General features: G+C 48.4%; 1 protein-coding gene across 1 annotated transcript in view; it reads left to right on the forward strand.

Moving 5' to 3' along the window:
• LOC309401073 (ephrin-B3-like) overlaps positions 1-21,294 on the forward strand; it is a 57,363-nt gene extending 36,069 nt beyond the window's left edge. The window contains exons 2-5 of the mRNA XM_081970017.1: positions 9,529-9,821; positions 16,934-17,026; positions 17,894-17,995; positions 19,359-21,294. Coding sequence (XP_081826143.1) covers positions 9,529-9,821; positions 16,934-17,026; positions 17,894-17,995; positions 19,359-19,765 — 895 coding nt within the window. The 3' untranslated portion in view covers positions 19,766-21,294. The remainder of the gene's footprint in view (positions 1-9,528; positions 9,822-16,933; positions 17,027-17,893; positions 17,996-19,358) is intronic.
• The last annotated feature ends 3,273 nt before the right edge of the window (positions 21,295-24,567 follow it).

Raw genomic sequence — 24,567 nt, forward strand, 5'->3', positions numbered from 1 at the left:
GGTTTGGGAAAACAAAAATGGAATTGCTCAATATAGAAGGCCATGATCTTGTTCTGGGATGGCATGCATATCTTTTTTATGAAGACAGGGTGGATAAAGTGTTCAACAACCATGTTCTCCGTAGTGCCTTGATGAGAATATGGAAGAAGCACCGGCCCAATTGGGATTATAAAATACCGCTTTGGTTGGATCTTGCAGACACCATGGGGATTATGAATATTAAGTCACTCGGGGGTTGTTTATATAAAGATGTGCTTATTGCTGATGGGGGCGAATGGAAGTTAAAAACTTTGGAACAGCTGTTGGAAGAAGGAATTACTTTAAATTGGTTACATTACATACAGCTTCAGAAGAGATGGGAAGAAGATCGCAGGGTCGGCTTTATGGATAAAGAAGTGGAACTGATTAAGCAGATAAAAGAGACTGGTCCAAAACAAGTTAAAAGAATATATAATGTACTGTTAGAAAGAGACTCAGAAAGTGAATTGGTTAAGGATTGTATGATTAAATGGGCTCAGAATTTTGGGGAAGTGGTTATGTTGGAAACGTGGGAAAAAATATGGGTTCAGAATGTTAAATTTACACAGTCACAGAATTTAAGGGAGAATTTTTATAAAATGTTTTACAGATGGTATTTAGATCCTAAAAAATTATCATGCATGTACCCAAATGTTCAACCAAAATGTTGGAGATGCGGGTGTCTAGATGCTACCTTTTTTCATGTATGGTGGACTTGCAACAAGGTTAAAGCTTTTTGGATAAAAATATGGTGGGTTATGCAGAATGTATTTAAGAAAAGAATACAATTCACTCCACAAATGTTTTTATTGGGTATAGTTAAGGATTTTACCAAAGGGGAAACAAAATTGGCCTTGTATATGGTTACAGCAGCTAGGTTGTTGATTGCGCAACATTGGAAAAAAGATTTTTTGCCAACAATTGATCAATGGATTCAGAAGGTGGCGGGGTTCGCTGAAATGGCAAAAATTTCAGCTTTCTTAAAAGCTCAGAAACAGGAGGATTACACACAGGAATGGGCAAAATGGATTGATTATATACAGAACAAATACCAGACTAGGAGTTATTATCTAGCCTTTAGGTAAGAATGTTTAGACCGTAGATGATCAGAGTAAATAGTATATGGGATGTTTGGAATTATTAGAGTGGTATACAGCGGAAGTCAGGGGGGTGGGTTTGTGCGGGAGGTGGGGGAGGGTTAGGGTGGAGGGTGGGGCAATATATATGTATGAATAAATTAGAAGATGGGACTAATGAAACATTGTTAGGCTAGGAGAAATTTATATTAAGAGTTATAGATGTTAAATTAGCTTAGAAAATGATCAATGTGTTATTATTAATTTAAGACTAATCTCTATAGTTTTTGTTGGGAGGAGAGGGGTTATGAGTAATCTATTTTAAGATGGGGGGTGGGGAGGGGGTAAAGTGTTTGGTATAATATTTGAATGTGAATTTTTGCGGGGGGGTATAGCATTTGTATGAGATTTATATTGTATGGAGGGGGGGGGTGAAAAGGGGGAAAATTTGTTTGTACAAAACTCTTTTAATAAAAAAAAAAAAAAAAAAAAAAAAAAAAGTGGGGGGGGGGGAAGAGGGGGACAACAGAAAAGAAAGTACTAAATATACAAGTATATATTCAAGAGTGAGATATAAAGTGGGGGGGGACATAGGATAGATTAGCAAAGGGAAGGGAATAAGAAATGATACTAAACTATACTTGGGCTCACGGAAATACCATCCCAAGAAAACATAAAGAGAGATCTGAAAGAGACACCTATAACAATAGAAAAAGAAAGGAAGAGAGGAGGAGAGGAGAGGAAAAGGAGGGAAGGAAGAAAGAGGAGAGGAAAGAGGAGAGGAAGGGGAAGAGGAAGTGGAGGAGCAGGAGAAAGGCAAGGGAAGGAGGAAGGGGAAGGAGAGGAGGAAGGAAGGAAGTAGAGAAAGGAGGGAAGGAGAAAAGAAAGGGAAAAGAAGGTGGTGTTACAACAGGCGGAAGGGATGGTAAATAAAGCCACCCAAAATGTATATTATAATCTTTTAAATGGAATAACAAATGTATAAGAATGACAAATGTAAAGAAGAATAACAATTATGTGAATGTATATACCTATAATTGTATGCAAGAGAATAAAAAATAAATACAACTTTTCAACAAAAAAAAAAAAAAAAAAAAAAAAAAAAAAAAAAAAGAATATGTAGGTCTGTAGGACTCAATCTCAAGAGGTTGAAGATGGGAAGAAGACATTCACGAATTCTCGTTGGTGGGATTCCATAATTCCTTCAACCTTCAAGGCATTCCCCGTTGTCCTTTTAAGAATATGTAGATCTGTAGGACTCAACCTCAAGAGGTTGAAGAGGGGTTGACTTCAACTCCCAGAATTCCCCAGTGTTGCTGGCTGAGGAATTCTGGGAGTTGAAGTCCACCCATCTTCAACTCGTCCAGCTTGAGAAATGTAGCCATAGATATTTTTCTTCTGACCTCAAGCATTCCGGCAACCCCTTTGAGATATGGAGGCCCTCAACTCTCACACGTCAACACCTCTTCCCCCGTCCCGCCTGGAGATTTATTACGGCGTGTTCTTTCTCCCCTCTGACCTTGTGGGTGTCTTGATTGGCTGTAGGAGTTTCCAAAATTGAGATTGTGCCCCCCAGAACGCCCCTGTTTCCAACTTAAGAGGAGGCCCTCCTGGAATCTTCTCGGGGAACTAGCTTTTAGAGACCTCCTGCCACCCCTTTGACCCGACGACAAAGCCACAAACTTGGGTTGCCTTGAAGGGCGTCGGTGCCTCGTTGTGTGATTTTTTTGTTCTCATGCCACTCTTATCTTAATGAATTTTGTTTTGGAGATGGATTAGCTCTGCTCGTCCAGTTGTCTTGGCCGGAAGGACCGGGAAAGTTTCCAAGAAATAGATCCAAGAATCTAAATTTGTCTTCTGGGACCATTTTGGCTGCTTTTCCTCGCGGGCTTCGTTCCAGCTAACAGACTAGATCTGAGTTTCTTAATCTCATGAAATGTAAGAGAGGTGGACTTCAACTCCCAGAATCCCCCAGGTAGCCAGCGATATTAAAATAGCGGGCCAACTCCCATGATTCCTCCAGCCAGCCAGAAACTGTGAGATAGATGGACTTCAACTCCCAGAATTCCTTAGGCAGCCAGAAACTATAAGATAAGTGGACTTCAACTCCCAGAATTCCTTAGGAAGCCAGAAACTGAGATAAGTGGACTTCAACTCCCAGAATCCCCCAGCCACCCGGAAACTGTGAGATAGATGGACTTCAACTCCCAGAATTCCTTAGGCAGCCAGAAACTGTAAGATAAGTGGGCTTCAACTCCCAGAATTCCTTAGGCAGCCAGAAACTGTAAGATAAGTGGACTTCCACTCCCAGAGTTCCTTAGGCAGACAGAAACTATAAGATAAGTGGGCTTCAACTCCCAGAATTCCTTAGGCAGCCAGAAACATTTTTTGCTCCCAGGAGGCTTCAGGGAGGCCTACTAGGCCCAAATCGGGCCACCGGGCTGTCATGTGTGCATGCATGAGGGGGAGTGTGTGTGTGGGGGGGTCATGCGTGCATGTGCAGGGTGGCAGGGCATACCGGAGGAGGAGGGGGTCGCACATGCATTGCATTATGGGTGCGTTCGGCAAAAGCGTGAGCCATCCCTGTTCTAGAACGTTCCTCTCTTTGACTCCTTCCCATCCACAGCTGCTGATTCTAGACCCCCCTCCCTCCCCATGGCTCACTTCTAAAGAAGCTTTGCTTCTTCTCCAGCTTGGGGAGGGGTCTCCAATGGGGGTCTCCACTGGTGGAAATCTAGACCAACGTTGCTTCAACCGCAGCTGGTTGGGGGGGGGGGGAACCCTCAACCAAATTGCTGTTTCCTGTTCCCCCACCCCCACCCCCGCCCCTCGTCCCCATCCTCCATCCTGCAAGCCAAAATCTGGGCAGGGTCCGCATTCAAGGGGGCGGAGGGGGTGGGTGGGTGGGTGGGTGGGAGGTAGCAGCCAGCCATGCAAGATCGCTGCCTCAGCTGTTTTCTTAAGTTTGTGTTTTCTTCTCTGCTCGAATGGATGGAGCGGAGCAATTTTGGGGAGGGGGCCGGTCAAAGGTCCTTGTTTTCACAGCCATTTTGGGGGGGAGGGGGTGAAAGTTGCAGGGAAGGAGGGAGGGGGAGGTCCTGGGCCCATAAGGCCCAGCGTTCTCCATGCAGGAGTGTGGTTGTGTCGGCATCCGAACTTGTCCGAAAATCTCCACGTTGCAAATGGGGAAAAAAATGGGTCTGGTTGGAATATCAGAAGGGACCCTGGAGGTCTTCTAGTCTAACCCCCATCTTCAGGCAGGAAAACCCTATATTATTTCAGACAAACAGCTGTCCGATCTCTTCTTAAAATCAGAGCCGGTTTTGAATCCAAAGGAAAATGTTTAAGCAACATAATTCAATCAACTTTCATCCCCAAACGGATGGGCACAGTGAAAGAACAGCCTGTGTCAAAGTAGGGAGAGGGGGAATTACAAGTCCCCGACTTACAACTGTTCATTTAGTGACCGCTCAAAGGTACTTATGGTCATAGGCTTATGACCATTTTCCACACTTATACCCATTGCAGCATCTCCATGATCACGTCAGTGAAATTCAGGCGCTTGGCAGCGGGTTCGTATTTATGACGGTTGCCGTGTCCCGGGGTGGGGTCACGCGATCCCCTTTTGCGACCTTCCAATGAGCGAAGTCCACGGGGAAGCCAGGTTCACTTAACGACCTCATTTGTAACGTAACAACTGCAGTGATTCACTCAACACCTGTGGCAAAATAGGCCATAAAATGAGACAAAGCTCCCTTAACCACTGTCTCACTGAGTACCAGAAATTTGAGGCTCAATTGTGGTGGTAAATTGAGGACTACCGTATTTATTAAATGTGGTCATTAGTCGAGGACTACCTGTATTTATTAAATGTGATCATAAGTCAAGGGCTCCCTATATTTATTAAACGTGATCATAAGTCGAGGGCTCCCTATATTTATTAAATGTGGTCATAAGTCGAGGACTACCTGTATTTATTAAATGTGGTCATAAGTCGAGGACTCCTTATATTTATTAAATGTGGTCATAAGTCGAGGACTACCCTATTTATTAAATGTGGTCATAAGTCGAGGACTCCCTATATTTATTAAATGTGGTCATAAGTCGAGGACTCCCTATATTTATTAAATGTGGTCATAAGTAGAGGACTCCCTATATTTATTAAATGTGGTCATAAGTCGAGGACTCCCTATATTTATTAAATGTGGTCATAAGTCGAGGACTCCCTATATTTATTAAATGTGGTCATAAGTCGAGGACTACCCTATATTTATTAAATGTGGTCATAAGTCGAGGACTCCCTATATTTATTAAATGTGGTCATAAGTCGAGGACTACCCTATTTATTAAATGTGGTCATAAGTCGAGCACTACCTGTATGCAAATTCTGAATGCCACGAGGCTTGGTTGCTCTCGGAAAAGTCATAAAATCCTAGGGCTGGGAGGGACCTTGGAGGTCATCTAGTCCAACCCTTTCCCCAGCCAAACCACAAATCGCTTCTTCACCAACCTCCATCCTCCCAACAACCCTTCTAGGTAGTCCAGGGGTCTCTTTTTCATCCCACAGGGAAGGGAAACCCCACTGCGCTCCAGCTCTCCTCCGCTCCCCCACTCCCTCCAGCCTGTCCCACCCCACTTATCCCCCCCCTTCTTTCCCCACGCTATTATCTCATTTGGCAGCTGATCTGTCCCAGGGGCTGTCCCAGGCGGCTCTGGGGGTCAAATGTCAACAGGTTGGAATGCTTTGGGTTGAAAGGAAAGGGGGAGAGCGGGTGGCAGAGGGAAGAGCCTCCTGCGTGCGGCGAGCGAGCCAGTAACCAAGAAGCTAAATTAAAGGCAGATGCAAAGAATTACACGCCCCGGAGAGGAAACACACTTGGTTTTTCGCTGCACACTCGACAATTTTTTAGATTTGGTCTGTTAACAAGGAGGAGTGGGGTTTTCCGTCCTGCCCTCATTTCGCTCGTTTGAATCTGGAAAGAACCGCTTCAAAACTTCCTTGAAGTTTGCAAATCTTTGATCCGAGTAAATCAGTCGGTTCAATTCGTTGTGGAGTGTTTTTATTTTATTTTCTTTTACGAAAAAGAGACACTTCAACTGGGAGGAAAAATACCAGGCTGAAGATCTGCTCCTCCTTGAAAGGAGTGTGCAATTTTGCAAAGGATTCTCGTGTGTCTATTTTGCGGATTAATCCCCCCCCCCCCTCAAATGACGCCACTCGGGATTTAAAAATGCCCGCGATCAGAAGTGGGTTTTACTTATTTTTACTACTGGTTCGCCCTGTGTGTGCACGCCTTTCGTGTATGTGCCCGGCCTCGGAAACGTGGCTAAATAGGAGGGCATAGCGCTGGGGCGGGTGGGCAGGCCCACTGGGGATTTCCACTACCGGTTCGTGCGAACTGATCCGAACCGGCTGAATACCAACTCTGCCTGCGATGGAGATCGGAGCAGGGAAATGGCTTTAAAAGGCGGGCAGAGTTGGTGGGAGGGTTAGTTTCTCGCCCAACACATGTACCTCCGCAGCCTCCCTCCCCAATCTGGTGGCGCTGAACAGGTATAACAAGGTTTTCCATGGGAACACCTGCCATGCCTTTTGGAAGTGAAGGAAGGAAGGAAGGAAGGAAGGAAGGAAGGAAGGAAGGAAGGAAGGGAGAGTCTAACGTCTGCCCAGCCATGAAACTTCGGGGAGAAGTGAGCTCCTCTCCCAAATGACGTTTCATGACCCAACTAAGGAGTATCATCAGTGATGGTAGGGAGGAGTTTAAAGGGAGAAGGAGGAGAAGGAGAAGGAGGAAGACTATAGATTACTTGGTGGGTTTTCTTGCACACATTTCATGACCCAACTAGGGAACGTCATCATTTCTAGAAGGGAGTGGGGTTTGTGGAGAGGAGGAGCAGGAGGAGCAGGAGCAGGAGGAGGAGGAGGAGGAGGAGGAGGAGGAGGAGGAGGACAGTTCCTTGGTGCTCTTTGAGCTTGGTGGTTTTCTTGTAGCTGTGGGATGGTAGGAGTGTGAGTTTTCCCCCCATAGATCAGAGTATTCTTTTCTTTTTCTTTGTTTGTCTGGTGTTAATCCACGCTTATCTGGGCTTCTCTTTTTACGGGCTCTGTGCTGGGTGACTTCCTTGCAGACATTCCATGACCCAACTACATGACATCATCAGTGCTGGAAGGGAGGGGGGTTGGCAGAGAGGAGGAGGAGGAGGAGGAGGAGGAGGAGGAGGAGGAGGAGGAGGAGGAGGAAGAGGAGGAGGAGGAGGAGGAAGACTATGGAGTCCATGATGCTCTCTGAGCTTGGTGGTTTTCTTGCAAATGTTTCATCTATAAAAAATCTCTTTGAGCACTGATGATGTTACCTAGTTTGGTAATGAAATGTCTTCAAAAAAGCTACCAAGCTCAGAGACCATCAAGGATCCCACAGTCCTCCTCCTCCTCCTCCTCCTCCTCCTCCTCCTCCTCTCCACAACCCCCTCCCCTCCTTTCCAGCACTGATGCCGTTCTCTAGCCGGGTCATAAATCGCCTGCAGGAAAACAGCCAAGATCCGAGAGCTCCAAAGGTTCCCACCAAACAGAATCGGATCTAAATCCCATCTTGAAGCCATCAGGGAAGCAGATCATCGTCTCCGTAGAGTTTTCCAAACAAGCCGCTGTGTTTTCCTTCGCGTCCCGGATCCCGTTTCTCTTCTTTTGTGACGGGGGGGGGGGGAACTTTGGGGGAAAACAGGAGGGCCTTTAAACAAACAGAAATATGTCACTGAAAACAAAACAAAAAAAAGCCCATATTTTTCCCCCGAGGGACCTTCACAGGTGCAAATGTCCCATTTATGGGCCGTCCTTGACTTTCGCTTAACAACGCCTCAGAGTTACGGTGCTCTGGGGGGGGAAGGGACTTCCTGTCCTCGGAGTTACGACCGTCGCAGGACTTCTTGTGATCACAATTCACAACCGGCTGGCCTTCACCCTGGTTGTAGCATTTTACACACACGGAGGGTTGTGTTTTTGTGACTGTCCCCAGCAGAGTCAATCGGAGAAGACGGATTCACTGAATGACCGTGTGATTCACTTAACGGCCATGTGATTCACTTAATGATTGTGTGATACACTGAATGACCATGTGATTCACTTAACGGCCATGTGATTCACTTAATGACCATGGGATTCACTTAACAGCCATATGATTCACTTAATGATTGTGTGATACACTGAATGACCATGTGATTCACTTAACGGCCATATGATTCACTTAATGATCATGGGATTCACTTAACGGCCATATGATTCACTTAATGACCATGGGATTCACTTAACAGCCATATGATTCACTTAATGATTGTGTGATACACTGAATGACCATGTGATTCACTTAACGGCCATATGATTCATTTAACGGCCATGTGATTCACTTAACATCCATGTGATTCACAGTATAACCATGTGAGTCACTTAACGGCCATATGATTCACTTAATGGCCATTGATTCACTTAATGGCCATTGATTCACTTAATGGCCATTGATTCACTTAATGACCATGCGATTTACTAAATGATCATGTGAGTCACTTAACGGCCAAAGTAAAAATCTTCGTGAAATTGGGTCTGGACATACAATGAGTCACTTTACGACCGCATTGCTTAGTGACCCAAAATTTTGATCGTAAATCGAGGGTCACAATTGAGGCTGAACTTTATGTTGCTAAGTGAGACATTGGTCATTTTGCTCCATATTATGACCTTTCTTACCACAGTTGTTAAGCGAATCGCTGCGGTTTTTCAGTTAGTCACATGGTCGTTAAGGGAATCCAGCTTCCCCCTTGATTGGGCTGGTGGGACGGTTGCAAAAGGAGATCCCGAGACACCGGGACCGTCATAAATATGAGTCAGTCGCCAAGCGTCTGAATTTTGATCATGTGATCGTGACGATGCTGCAACAGTTGTGAAAGCGGTCATAAGTCCCTTTTTTCGGCGCCGTTGTAACTTCAAACGGACACTAAATGAATTGTTGTAAGTCAAGGACTATCTGTTGCTTCCAAGTGGAATTTAGCACTTGCTTTAGTGGAATTTAGATTTCTCTCTGTTGAGTTCGATCCTAGGTAGAGGCAGATATTTCTCTCTCTGGGCTCAAGGAGAATATATCTGCCGAACAAAACTCCACATTGGCAACAGGGAAGGGCATCCGGCCAGTAAAACACTCAGCTCTCCATTCAGTTGGCCAGACTCCACCCCGCAAGGGATTACGGGGTCTTTAAAAGATGTCGATTTCTCTCTGTTGCGTGGAAGTTTCATCCCTGGAAGCTTTCCAGAAGAGGCTGGACTGCCCTCTGTCAGAAATGGTATCAGGTCTCCTATAGTCGGGTTGGACTAGATGACCTCCAAAGTCCTCCCAACTCTGTTGTTAGCTGCTGTCAGGCTGATGTGCTGCTTCTCCTCTACTTGCAGGTTCCAGAACGAGGGGGGCTACGTCTTGTACCCTCAGATCGGGGACCGCTTGGACCTGATCTGCCCCCGCTCCGTACCCCTGGGCCCATTCTCCACCGAGGACTATGAATACTATAAGCTGTACCTGGTCCAGACCGAACAGGCGGAGCGCTGCGAGATTCTGAGGACGCCCAACCTGCTGCTCACCTGCGACCGGCCCGAACACGACATGCGCTTCACCATCAAGTTCCAGGAGTACAGTCCCAACCTCTGGGGACACGAGTTCAAGTCCAACCAGGACTATTACATCATCAGTAAGCCTGCTTTTTTTGAGGGGGGGGGCATTTCTTGACAGGGCGTCCTCGGCTTACGACCGTCCATTGAGTGACAGTTCACACTTGGAACCGCACTGAACAAAAGGGGCGTAGTTGTTTTTCACACTTAACGACCGTCACAACGTCTTCACGGGCTCAACATTCAAACACTTGGCAACTGACTCATAGTTATGACAGTTGCAGCGTCCTGGGGTCACGTGATCAAGTTTCAGACGCTAAGCAACTGACTCATAGTTATGACGATCGCAGTGTCCCAAGGTCACGTGATCAAAGCTCAGACGCTCGGCAACTGACTCGTATTTACGACGGTCGCAGCGTCCCAAGGTCATGTGATCAAAATTTGGACGTGCGACAACTCGCTCGTATTTACGACGGTTTGCAGCGTCCCCGGGCCTCACGCGATACCCTTTTGCGACCTCCCCGACAGGCAAAGTCAACGGGGGAAGCTGGCGATTCGCTTAACGACCGTGCGACTCGCTTAACCCCTGCAGCCATTCGCTTAACAACCGGGTTGCTAAGTGAACCTGCCACGGCGGTTCAACTTAATACGTGCGGCCAGGAATGGTCGTAAAATGGGGCCCAACTCGCAGAAGGACTGCCTCGCTCAGCCACGGAAAGGCGGAGCTCGACTGCTGGTCGTAAGTCGAGGACTGCCTACATCGGAGGAGGGGGGAATCGTCACTTTTAGAAGAAGGATGACGGAGGGGGGGGACGCTGGGAGGATGGGGGGGAGGCAAAGATGGAGAAGCCCCTCCCCCCTCTGCATCCAGCTGTGCTTCCACATCTGGGCATCCCATGCGAGGTTGCTAGGGGAAATATTTTTTGGGAAGGGGTGTTTTTCCCCCAAAGGGGTGGGTGGGTGCCATTCTTTTGTGTCCCCCTCCCCTTCCTCTAGCCCGCCTCCCCTCTCCCCCCCCCCATCCTCCCTGTCACATCATCTCTGGCTGCCTGGGGTCGCCATGGCAACCGCCTCCCCGCCAACCTGGTGCCACCGCCGCGGCCTGGTGGGAACCGGGCCCAGTTTGCACAATTGCCCAGGTGCGCTCCCTTGCCTTGTGGGAGGCAGGCAAATTTTGCACACTTGGACTGGCTCAAAGACACACACACGCCCCCTGGCACACTTGAGCCCAAATGCAGGCCTCGTTTCTTCGACGGCTTCCACCCCTGCCTGGCACCGTTTTTGCCCAGACCGGCAACAAATACGAGACAAAGTCCCAGAGACAGACACGTACAAATGGCGGTACAGCTAGTCCTCGGCTTTACGACCACAACTGAGCCCCAAATTAACGTCGCCAACGCCAGACGCCGTTAAGTGAGTTTTCACACCACCCCGTTTTACCACCTTCCTTGCCACCCTTGCGAAGTGAACGCCCCGCCGTTACTAAATGAGCGATGTGGTCTTGAAGCGAATCCGACTTCCCCGTGGTCGCGAAAGAGGGGATCGTGGGACCCCTTAAAAAACGGGGGGGAGGGGGCAGGAAGGTTGAAAAAGGGGACAAAACTCCCTTCGCAAAGATTTCACTTAGCGACGTAAAAGTTTGGGGAGGGGGCGCTGCGTTGTGGTCGTAACTCGAGGACCTGCAACAGTTCCTTTAATGACCATTTGAAGTCACCAGAGCACTGAAGAAAAGCCACTTAGGACCGTGCTTCACACTTACGACCGTCGCAGCCTCCCCACGAGGCCTATTTTGTGATGCCACCACCAGCGGGGTGGCTGTGAATTGGGGGAGGGGATTTGAAAGGGGTGCATGCCCCCTCCCCAGACGGTCAGCCCATCTCTTTGCAAAGGATTATGGGTGCCAGTTTTCAGCTCGCGCCCCCTTGGCACGCTTGGGCATCCATTCTCACACACCCCAGGCGGGCAGGGATGCCCAGATGCCCTGCTTCCTCTTCCTCTGTTCTCCGTGTGCCCCCCAGGCAAGGGGGGGGGAAAGGGGGCTTCCCTCTCTGGAAGACCCCCTCCCCTGGGCACTGCTGGGCTGGCATGGTGGTGGAAGAAAAGGAACTTTAAGAAGGGTGGGTGCCATGCCAGGATGTCCCCCGTCTTGGCCTGCCCCAAATCCCTTCTGTCACCCCCCCTCACTTCCCTGCCATCAGCTGGCGTGAGCCCCCCCACCCCCCTGCAGCAACCGCAGGCGCAGGGCGGGCAGCCTGGCAGTGCCAACCTGGTATGTCCTTTTAGGTGCCAGCACGATGCTGCTGACCCATATTTCCCCCCTCCTCTTTTTTGCAAAGGATTTTATGCCCAGCCGAGCGTGAGGGGAGAGGAGTAGACAGCGGAGGGGAAGGGTGGGGAGGGAGGCGGGCGGTGGGCGGGGGTCCCTGGGGGGCTTGGCTGGGCCATCCAGGGCAGGGAGAGGGGAGGAGGGGAGGGGAGGGGGAAGATTGCAGAAACCGGGCTGCCTTGCGAGAAGGAAGGGGTTGTGGTGGGAAGATTGGAAGGATGGGGAAGAGCTTAGCAGAAATAGCCAGGAGGATGGGGTGCCTGAGCATGTGCAGAGCATGTGCAGAGCATGTGCCCCTGTCGAGACTTTGCTCCGTTTCCCCATCCACTGGCTGGGCACCATGGGTTTGAAGGCAGAAATGCTGGAGGCATTAAAAAACAGATGAGTTTAGCATGCCTGCCTCCACCTGCTTTCCTGTCAAGAACTGCAAAACCCATAAGGCAGCGTTTCTCAACCTTGGCAGCATGAAGGCGTATGGAAAGAAAGAAGGAAGGAAGGAAGGAAGGAAAGAAGGAAGAAGAAGGAGAAAGAAAGAAAGAAAGAAAGAAAGAGAGAAAGAAAGCGAGAGAGACAGAGGGAGAAGGAAGGAAAGAAGGAAGGAAGACGAGAGAGAGAGAAAGAGAAAAAGAAAGAAAGAGAAGAAAGAGAGAGAAAAAGAAGGAACAAGGGAGCAAAATAAAGGAAGCGAAAGAGTGAGAGAGAAGGAAAGAAGGAAGGAAGGAAAGGAAGGAAAGAAGGAAGAAGAAAGAGAGAAAGAAAGGAAGAAAAAAGAGAGAAGGAAGGAAGAGAAAGAAAAAGAGAGAAAAGGAAAGAAAGAAGGAAGGAAGGAAAGAAGGAAGAAAGGAAAGAAGGAAGAAAGAAATAGAGAGAGAGAGAGAAAAAGAAAGAAGGAAAGAAAGAAAGAAAAAGAAAAAAGAAAGGGAGAGAGAAAGAAGGAAGAAGCAAAAGAAAGGAAGAGAAAGAAAGAGAGAGAAAAAGGAAGGAAGGAAGAAGCAAAAGAAAAAAGAAAGAGAGAAAGAAGGAAGGAAGGAAAGAAGAAAGAAAAAAGAAAAAATAAAGAAAGAGAGAGAGATAAGGAAGGAAGGAAGGAAGGAAGGAAGGAAGGAAGGAAGGAAGGATAGAATGGTAGAAAGAAGGGGCGTTGGCTTTAGGGGCGTCAGCTATTCCTACCATCCAACGTCGGGCACACAATGGATTTAAACTCTTCTTTTTGTATGGTGGTGACCCACTACTCCAGGTGTGTCCTTACCAAGGCATTGTAAAGCGCTAGTAACACTTGAGAGGATCTTGATGCAGTCCCTCTGGTAAATGCAGCCCAGTTTTGTGTTGCCGTTGTCTCTTCTCTCCGCAAAGAGTGACGGCGAGCAACAGGCGCGGAGGGAAGGCTCGGCCATGGCAACCTGGTTGAATGTCATCGCGACCGGATTGCCAATCAAATTGCAAAAATGTCCTTTCTCCCCCCACCCCCCACCCCCTTGCATCTGTTGGCAAGGAGCCCCTCCGGGGTTTCACCTCGGAGTTGTGTGTTTTTTCTTTTCTGTTTTACAAACGGCTCCCTCCTCCGACTTCCCGGCTGCAGTCATTGACTGATGGTAAAAGGGGTATGAGCAGCGCTTTGTAAAGCCTTAGTAAGGCCACACCCAGACTCCCGCATCCAGTTTTGGTCTCCCACGTTACTCAAAAGAGGTTGAGACTTTTGGAAAAAGGGCAGAGAAGAGCAATTGAAGATGATTTAAGGGCCCGGAGAATAAAACATAACGAAGAACGGTTGCAGGATTTGGGTTTGGCTAAGTCTAGAGTAAAGAAGGATTAGCGGGGGACAGGATAGCAGTCTGCCACTATTTGAGGGGCTGCCACAAAGAAGGGGGGGTGTCAAACTATTCTCCAAAGCCCCGCCCCAAGGCAGAACAAAAAGCAATGGATGGAAACTAACCAAGGAGAGAAGCAAGCTGGAATTAAGGAGAAGCTTCCTGACCAGGAGGACAATTCACCAGTGGAACTGCTTGCCACTGTACTAGACTAGAATAGGCTAGGCTAGGCTAGGCTAGACTACACTAGAGTAGAATAGAATAGAATGCAATAGAATAGAATAGATAATAAAATATAGAAATAGAATAGATAATAACATATAGAATTGGAATAGAATAGAAAACAGAATAGAATAGAAAACATAGAATAGAACGCAATAGAATAGAATAGATAATTAAAATATAGAATTAGAATAATAGAATAGATAATAAAATATAGAATTAGAATCGTAGAACAGAATATAGAACTAGAATAGAATAGATAATAAATATATAGGATTAGAATAGAATAGAAAAAAGAGTAGAATAGAATAGAAAAGATAGAACAGAATAATGGAATAGAACAGAAGAGAATAGATAATAAAATATAGAATTAGAATTGTAGAATAGAATATAGAACTAGAATAGAATAGATAATAAAATATAGGATTAGAATAGAATAGAAAATAGAATAGAATAGAAAACATAGAATAGAACAGAATAGAATAGATAATAAAATATAGAAAGAATAATAGAATAGAATAGATAATAAAATATAGGATTAGAATAGAATAGAATAGAAAATAATAGAATAGAAAACATAGAATAGAACAGAATAGAATAGATAATAAAATATAGAATTAGAATAATAGAATAGAATAGATAAAATATAGGATTAGAATAGAATAGAACAGAAAATAGAATAGAATAGAAAACAGAATAGAACAGAATAGAATAGATAATAAAATATAGGATTAGAATAATAGAATAGAATAGAAAATAGAGTAGAATGGAATAGAAAATATAGAACAGAATAATAGAGTAGAATAGAATAGATAATAAAATATAGAATTAGAATTGAACAGAACAGAACAGAAACAGAATAGAATAATGTTATTTTCCCTTTGAAATGTACCCTTATTGGCAGACATTGAAAGTGAGATTCCATTGCATACAGATCTTCAAGGGCTACCACCTCCAATTTTACTACATAAATATGACAAGATAAATAAATAAATGCAAAAGTACGGATCTGATGGAGGTTTTTAAGAAGAGATTGGACAGCCATTTGCTGGCGAAGAGATCATAGCAACAATGCTTAGACTTATATACCGCTTTTCAGCCCTCTCTAATCGACTCACAGCCTCTTGCCCCCCCTCCCCCCGCAAACCCTCCTTAAGGTCTCCTGCTTGAGCAGGGGGTTGGACTAGAAGACCTCTGGGGTCCCTTTTCAGCTCTACTCTGAGCCTGATTCAGCTCGGGGCCTGTGGTGCATTGGCAGCCTCCCTCTTCCTCATTCCTTACACCCCGAGTCAGCCTCGCCCTAAGGCCTCCCCTGCTCCGTCCTGGCATCGCCTTAGATGCCCCATCTTGGCTCCGGATACCCGGATGACGTCTTCAGAGCCAGGACGAGGCGGGCGTTGGCACGGGGGCCTGTCGGGACTGCCTGGCTGGCACCCGGATTCCTGCCAGCCTGTGCGAGAGAGCAGCTGCATGAAATCCGCCCGGGGGATTGCAGTGGCGCAGATCACGTGGGATCCCTGTCTGGACACATATTAAATAGCTTGTTTAAATATTAAATGGCCCTGCGGCCTTCGGGCGGGGTGGCAAGGAGGCGGGCAGAGGGGTGGATGGGCATCGGAGTGACTGGCCGGTGACTCAGACATAAAATCAGATTTCCGGGACGGATAAAGGTATTTTTCCTCCCTTTTGGGGGGAATCTCATCCTTTATTCTTCCCAGCGGTGTCTACAAAGTGAATGAAGCTCTGCCCATACTTTACATGGTGGCCATCTTGACTTTTTTGACCCATATCCTGAGGGGGAAGCCGGATTCACTTAGCAACCAACCGTGTGACTGACTGAACAACGGGCGGTAATTCGCTTAGCAGCGGTAGCAGGGAAAGTCATAAAACGGGGCAAAACTCCCTTGACAAGAAATGTCTTGCTTAGCGACATAAATTTTGGGCGCCATTATGGCCATAAGTCAAGGAGTCCCTGTTTCAATTCATGTGGTTTGATTTATTTATTTATTTATTTATTTATTTATTATTTTTAATATTGATTGATTGATTTAAAATATGCCAAATGGGGGAAAACTCCCCTGACACGTCTCGCTTAGTGACATAAATTTTGGGCGCCATTATGGCCGTAAGTCGAGGAGTGCCTGTTTCAACCCACGTGGGGTTTGATTTATTTAAAGTCGCTGAGGGTATTCTCGGCGCTTGGAGGATAAGGATAAAATTGAAACCCTAAATACAGGAAGTCCTCAAATAACGACCAGAACTGAGGCCAAAATCTTCATTGCTAAGCGAAACAGCTGTTAAGTAAGTTTGGGCCTCTTTTACGACCTTTCTTGCCGCAGTTGTTAAGTGAATCCCCGCAGTTGTTAGATTAGTAGCACAGTCGTTAAGCGAATCTGGCTTCCCAATTGACTTCCCCGGGACACTACGAGTCAGACTGAATTTTGATCACATGACCCTGGGGACGATACGACGGTCAGAAGTGTGAAAAATGGTCCAAAGTCCCCCTTTTTTTTCCAGTGCCTGCTGCCCCTTCGAACGGCCGCTAAACGGACCGTGATAAATCGAGGACTACCTGCGTTACCTGCTATTGAAACAATAGCCAAAAAAACAGTAAAAAGCGTGAAAACGTTAAAAAAAAAAGAATTAAAACGTCTCGTTCGATTGCGTGCCAGGCGAGAGTTGCCACCGGAAACGCGGTCGTAAGTCGAGAAATTCCCGTATTTCGAAGCAGCAGAAGTTCCGAGACAGTCTTCAAGGGTGGGCCCCACCAACAGTCTGCTGTGGTAGTCTAACCCCGGACGGGCATTAATCTCAAACTCTTTCCTGTCTCCCGCAGCCACCTCTGACGGTACCAAGGAAGGTCTCGAGAACCTGAAAGGGGGCGCCTGTTTGTCCAAAGGGATGAAAGTGATTCTCAAAGTTGGACAGCGTAAGTGGTCCTTCCTGGGGATACTACTACTAGCGGCTGGGGTGTGAGGGTGTGCGGAAGTGACCTATGGAGCTCGCTTGTAGGGAGACGAGCTGGGGTGGTTGGACCCCCTTTGTGTTGGAGAAGACACTTTTGACCAGAAGAAACACAGAGCAGTGTATCTCAAACTCGCCAGTCTGAAGATGGCAGGACCTCAACTCCCAGAATTCCCCAGAGCCGTTGCTTGGCAACCGCCTCACATTTAGGGCCATCCTGCGGTCACATGACTGTAATTTTTGCCAGGTTTTTTTGGGGGGGGCCCTTTCCGGCATTTATGTCCGATTTTCAGCACAAAAAACACCCGTTGAACAAAACAAGTGATGCGGCGTCCACTTAACGTCCGCCACAAAAATGTCATAAAATAGAGTGCAGCCACACGACGACTCGCTTGACGACAACATGATTATAATCCCAGGCTCGGTGACGATCCTAGTTTGGAGAATGCCTGCATGTTGGGTTTGTTAAGGCAGCCGCGTCCTTCGCATGACACGATGTCCTTGTGTAGAGTAGGGAATGACGCTTGGCTGAGCGTGGTGTGGGAACGCAACTCCTTTGTGCTCAATTTCGGCATCCTAGCGTAACGGCTACACAAAATATCTAGGTCAAGGCCCTTGTGTGAGTGGGGTTAAGATGGTGACGGTAATTGGGTCATCGACGCCACGTCCTCGGTGCCTGGTCGTAGACCGGGCAGCGCCTTGATTGTGTAGACGTTATTTGACGTACTCATCTGTTGGGTACCAAGGAGTGGGGTTTGGGGTGCTGCGTTGGGGCATGGTGTGTCTTTTCCTGCTCGGACCGTCCCTCTTTCCTCTGCCCCACGTTTCTCAGATCGCAACACGGGCTCCAAATCCCACAATTCCATGCCCGCCACTCCTGCGGAGAAGGACCGAGGGACTCCAGGTGCAGCCGAACCCAAGGAGATGGTCCCAGGTATGGCCTTTTTCCCATCCCACCCCTGGTGATTTCTCTCCCGTCACCTAACATTGGCACACTTTTAAAGAGGGCATTGCGACTCCCATCACCCCAAGCCAGCAGGGTTAACCATCTGCTATCCGTCAAGAAGTTTTCCGTCGTAATGTGGAACCCAAATATTCTACATTTTCTTGATGTCCTGGACCTCTTCCTCCTTTCCTTTCTCTCCTCCTCCTCCTCCCATTGCATGTAGTCCTCAACTAACAACCATTTGCATGGTGACCATTCAAAGGTATGACAGCCCCGAAAAAAGTGACTTGTGACCGGTCCTCACACTTACAACCGTTGCAGCTTCCCCATGGTTATGTGATCAAAATTCGGGCACATTGGCATGTGTTTATGATAGTTGTAGTGTCCCAGGGTTGTGTGATGGCCGTTTGCAAATCTTCTCAGCTGGCTTCTGACAAGTAAAGTTAATGGAGGCATCTGGATTCAGTTAACGACCATTTGATTCACTTAACGACCATTCAATTTACTTAACAAATGCAGGGATTCGCTCAACAATTGTGGCAAAACAAAGGTCACAAAATTAGGCAAAACGCGCTTGCTTAGCCACGGAAATGTTGGGCTCGATTGTGTCACATATCGAGGACTCCCTGTACAGTCCTCGACTTAACGACCACACTGAAACCTGAAATTTTTGTTAACAAGGGAAGTTCCAGTCCAGTTTGTGGTCGTAAGTCGAGGATGACTTGAGTTCTTCTCGAGGCTCCGAGCCAAATTTTCCATGAATGCTTGGGATACAATGAATAGGAAGGCTGGGGAAGGAACTCAGTTGTAGCCGGAGTGGGGAAGAAGGCTGTTATCTCCAAAGGAACACAGAACCCATGTTCCACAGCATAGCACTGCCTGCATGACCTTCATGTCAGCTGAGATTGGAGACATCGCTGGGGAAAAAACAGTGAGTCAGCCTTCTTCCCTGCTTCTTATCTCAGCCTAGGTTGAGACGGATACTTTGGCGAGCCCAGACAGGGAAGAATTGGGGGACCAGGAGGTTCCTATACCCCCTGCTCTTTACCAGGAAAAGAGAAGAGAGAATTGGAGGGGGCAGAGCAGGGTGTGATGGGTCTTGAAATCTGAGCGATCCCTACGAGGCTGTCGTAGGCAGATTTCCGCACAGCAATTAGCTCTATTAATCAGAGTCGACAGACGGGAACATTGTGCTGAGCAGGCAGTTGCTCCTTTGGGATGTCACGATGTGACGAACAGTTTTCCACCACTTGTACAAATTGTGAGGAAGTGTTTCCTCGTCCTCTAAATCATGGTGGTCTGTTTGGCTGGGTAGGATTAAGACTAATGCCCATTTCCCCTGTGCCCGCAGGACCCTCTTCTGGAAACACGACCGGGAAAGTGGGGGGCGAGAACGGCCCGTTGCCGCAGTCCAACGTACCCATCATTGCCGGTGCGGCTGGAGGAGCGGCCTTTGTGTTATTGGTGGCGGCGGCTGTGACGGGGGCCCTGTGTTACCGCCACCACCGGGCCAAGCACAGCGAGTCGCACCACCCGCCGTTGTCCCTCAGCACCCTGACCAGCCCCAAGCGAGTTGGGGGCGGAGGGGGCGCCAACAACAACGGCTCCGAGCCGAGCGATATCATCATCCCGCTCAGGACTTCAGACAGTGCGTTCTGCCCGCATTACGAGAAGGTGAGCGGCGATTACGGTCACCCGGTCTACATCGTGCAGGAGATGCCACCGCAGAGCCCGGCGAACATCTACTACAAAGTATGAGGCGAGGGTGGCTCATCTGAGCCCCCATGGGCTGCCTTTGGAGCCCCGCGATGGGCAGGCAAGGACTCGGAGCAGACGGGACATAATGGGACTTTATCCTCCCTGCCCGTTCTCGTTCACTTTGGATGCTGCGCACAGAAGGGTTTGATGCACAGGTGCCTCATTCACCTCCCGTTATTTTGGGGGGGGGACCCTGGAACTGATACGGCCGCTGCCACAAGGGAGGCAGGGACTCCTCTCTCCGCGGATCCAGAACAAGGGATGCAGCTCCTGTCGGGTCACGTCCGAGCGAATTCGATCGCAAAGGCCCTTCCCTGTCGATACCACGGCAAGGTCCAGCCCAAAGTGTCAAGTCCGGCTCCCACCTGCGGTGCGTGCCCCACCTGCCGAAACAGTTTCGGGAGTGGAAAACATGGCGCCTCCCCGTTTCTTTTTGCAATAATTCAATCTGATTGCCTTGTCCGTCTCTCTTGCTCTCTCTTCTCCTTTTGACAGCTTATTCATGGGCCGCGCTGATAAGGGTAGACGTACGGGGAGGGGTGGTGGTTTAAAAGCAATCCCCCCTCCAGCACTCTAAAAGGTTGCATTTGTTGTTAGTGCCACAAATCAAAACAAGGAACGTTGCAGGTCTGCCTTATTCCCACTGCCATAGTGTGACACCCCACTCCCCTAGAACAGCATTTCCAATGTGTTGTTTTTCGTTTCGTTTCGTTGTGTTTTTTTTTAACTTCGAAAGTTCGCACCCTTTTGGTATATAGCAACGTTGCCCCTGGAAGATCTCTCCTTATTTTTCCTCCCACGGGGTTCCTTTGGGCTTGTAGCCCCGCAGGCCAAAGGACTCGTCCGTTCCCTAGTTGCAACGCTCATCCCAAATTGCCAATTCCCCGTCGATACAGACCAATGCGTACATCCTCACGATGCCCGTGTGAATCGGGGGAATTCGGATCGGGGAAGCCCGTTTGCTGCACAACAGAGCAACTTGCTCTTGCTGGGGAAAGAGAGCCCTGGGTTTGTTGATCCATTGGCAACCATTTTGAAGTCTTTGATGGTTTCGTTGCTGGAAGGAGATGGCAAACAAAATGGCCGACTTTCCCACCCATTCGCATCGGAAATAGGATGGGACGGGGAAGAGGAATTCCTCCAATTTGTTAATGTCTCTCTCTCGTTCTCGGTCTCTTCTCGTGCCCCTTCCTCTCCCCCACCCTCACCCCTCGCCATTCGGGGATGGGATCTTTTCCCCAACTTTTGATGGAGTTTTGACGAAGTGGCAACCTATTGTGTGTGATGTTTAGTGGCACGCCGAAAGAAGGCGGGACTTCATGTGTTAGACTGGGAAACGTGCGTGGGTCAACTTTCCTGCTTTTTTCAGGGGAAACTGTGGTTTTTTTCAGCTTTAATAGATTTGAAAAGAAAAATTTCTTTTGTTTCGGTTTACTTTTTAAAAAAAATCGGACAAAGTTTTCTTAGCTTTCTTGGTGAAATTTTACTGTTGGACATTGTTGATTATAGACATTCTTGTGCAACTTGTCTCCGACTTGTCTGGTTATTTCCTGCGAAGATTTCCTCCCGTTAAAAAAATAATAATAAAATGAAAAACAAATCGACGACCTCGGTTCTTCTCTTGGTATCCTGGCCGAACTTTTTGAGGAGCCGATGGTCTTCTCCGGTTAGAACCGTAGAGTTGGGATAATTTGGTCTCCGTTGGACGGTGGGGCCAGACGCAAAGCAACGGGATCCCTCCAGATTTGGGTTTTTTTCTGGGAAAAACGAACACAACCCCAAATTGCCCGGCTGAAGTTCTTATTCAGGGACACGTGCATCTGGGGAAGGGGTGCAGAGACATCTGGGGAATTAGGGGTGCACCTCAACCCTGAGAGAGCTGGCGTCTCGTTCTGCAGGTCCACCGTTTTTGGACGACGGCTCAATTCCCGGCCTCAAAGTCAGTTGATCCGAAATGCGAGCGGGCAGGGGCTGGGCGTGGGGCAGCCCCCAGTCTCCCCCTTGATCATTCCAGGTTTGATTTCCCCCCCCTCCCAAACAGCCATGCCTTCCCCTCACCCTCCCGCAGCTACTCTGCCCCCTTCTTGAGCATTTCGAAACAAACGGCCGCGACAATGTTGCACGTGATGAATTGTGACAGGGCAGGCAGCTCTGCGGACTCCCCAGGGCTATGTCTGTCCCTCATATCAGGGATCTAATGGAGGGCTCCCTGCCCCCCCCCCACTCGACCGTGCCTGGGCTTGCATTAAGTAAACAGCAGCCAGGGGGAAAATCTATGGGGTGAGAATTTGGTAGAAGGGGAGATGAGGGAGCGACCAGTCCAGTACCACCAGCTATGCGGGAAAGTGCCGTCTCCTATCACTTCGATTTTGTTCTGACGGCTACAGGCAGGCGTGTAACCCCTGCCTGCCCCTCCTGCCCCATCCAACCCAACTATTTGGGGCCACCGGTCTCTTCCCATATCCAGACACCTTGTCAGCATTGGAAGGAGACAAGGTTATTTTTGGGAACAGGAGCTGTGCAACCCAGCAACTCCGCCATACAAGCGAGAAATGCTGATCTTACATTCACCCCAGTCGAGTAGGGGGAGGAGGCGGGGGTCACAACTGGCCACAAGATGGGTGGGGAGGGGGAGGGGGCTGAAAAAGCAGAACACCATATTGACGGGGGGGTCCAGTTTGAGACAGAATCGAGAGCTACGAAGAGGCCCGTGGGGGCAACACGCTGTCCGGACGTACGCGAGAAACGAGACGCCGTAATGAAGGAGGACTTGTACCCATTGCCAGTAGAGGATGCTCTGAAGAAGATGCCCTTCCAGCGATGCCCCGCGGGGCAACGTCTCCATCCTGAAAGTCCAACCGGTGCAGCTTCCTCTTTGCTCACCAAACTGTTACCCGTCCACCTCGAAGTCTCGCGGCAGTTCTCGCTGAGCCATGGAGACGGGTTTTTCCCCCAATTTCACCACGGCCTCGGCTGCATTTTGTCTGCTACACCTGGGACCAGAAGTCCCTTTTTTGGGAGGGGAATGCTTTGATTTTTGTGCCAGGCAGGCTTCGGTTGAATTATTCTTCGTGACATGGGTGAAAATCAGATATGGGCACCAACCTGGCAGGTGTCCAGACGACCACTGTGAGTTGCCCAATTTAGGTGGGGATGCTCTTGGTGGGCTGGGGAAAGCAGGCCATCCCAAAATGTAGTTTGGTTTGAAGGGTCCTTGTTGGCCTCTGAGGACTTGCTTTCTTGTAGACGTTTCACGGCCAACCTAGATAACGCCATCAGTGCTGGTAGGGAGTTAACACCAAGCTAACATTAGATCATCGATAATCAAGAAGCAAACAAGCTAACACTAACGCCCCCCCCCCCAAGACTACTCCCACGGACAGGTGAGTTGCTACAATATGAAAAGAAACCAAACTACATTCCCTGCTAGCCGTGATGATGTTACCTAGTTGGGTCATGAAACGCCTGCAAAAAAACAATCAAGCTCAGAGACAAACAAGGATCCCATACTTTTGCTCCTCCTCTCCACAAACCCGCCTCCCTTCCAGCACTGATGATGTTCCCTACTTGGGTCACAAAATATCTGCAACCCCCCCCCCAAAAAAAACAGCCAAGCTCAGAGAGCACCAAGGACCCCACAGTCCTCCCCTTCCTTCTCCTCTCCTCTTCTCTTTCCCCCTCCTCCTCCTCCTCTTCCTCTTCTCTGCAAACCACACTCCCTTCTAGCACTGATTATATTACCTAGTTTGGTCATGAATCGTCTGCAAGAAAACTACCTAGCTCAGAGACCACCAAGGACCCCACAGTCCTTTCCTCCTCCTCCTCCTCCTCCTCCTCCTCCTCCTCCTCCTCCTCCTCCTCCTCCTCCTCCTCCTCCTCCTCCTCCTCCTCCTCCTCCTCCTCCCAAGTCCCTTCTAGCACTGATAACATTATCTAGCTGGGTCATGAAACGTCTGCAAGAAAACCACCAAGCTCAGAGACCACCAAGGACCCCACACGATTCCTCCTCCCCCCCCCTTCTTCTCCATACCACACAAAAAAAAACCCCCACTCCCTTCCAGCACTGATGATGTTCCCTAGTTGGGTCACAAAATGTCTGCAAAAATGCCCCCCAGTCCAGCCCAGCTCAGAGACCACCGAGGACCCCCCAGTTCAACCCCGAACTACAGCTAGGATAGTCTCCTCCATCAACAGTTGGGTGGTCCCCAGCACAGTCCTTCCTTCGCCCCCCCCCCCCGCTGGGGATTTATTATTTCAGCGCCCAGCAAGCGAAGGTTTCTTTTTCTGTTTTCATTTTTTTTTACCGAGGTTTGAAGCGGCCTTCCCCGTTTTTTCTTTTTCCCTCCCCTCCACGTTTGGCCGCCGTTGTCTTCCAAATATGGCCTTAAGGAGAGCGTGGCCGACGGGAAGCCCTGCTTGAATGGGGGCGTGAAATTGGGATTAAGGTTTAACTTTTTGCATCCCTGAGGAGGGACGGATGGAGAAAATCTCTCTCTCTCTCACACACACACTCACTCACTCACTCTTTTCCCCCCACTCTTTCTCTGTCTCTCTTCTCTCTCTTCTCTCTCTCTCTCTCTCTCTCTCTCTCTCTGTCTCTCTGTCTCTTCTCTCTTTCTCTCCTCCTCTCTCTGTCTCTCTCTCACTCACTCTTTATCACTCACTGTCTCTCTCTGTCTTTCTCTGTCTCCCTCTTTCTCCCTCTGTCTGTCTCTTCTCCCTTTCTCCCTCTCTCTCTGTCTTTCTTTCTCTTCTCTCTCTCTCCGTCTCCCTCCCTCCCTCTGTCTCTCTCTGTCTCTCTT

This window comes from Natrix helvetica (assembly GCF_964273705.1).
Source record: "Natrix helvetica genome assembly, chromosome: Z".
NCBI lineage: Eukaryota > Metazoa > Chordata > Lepidosauria > Squamata > Natricidae > Natrix > Natrix helvetica.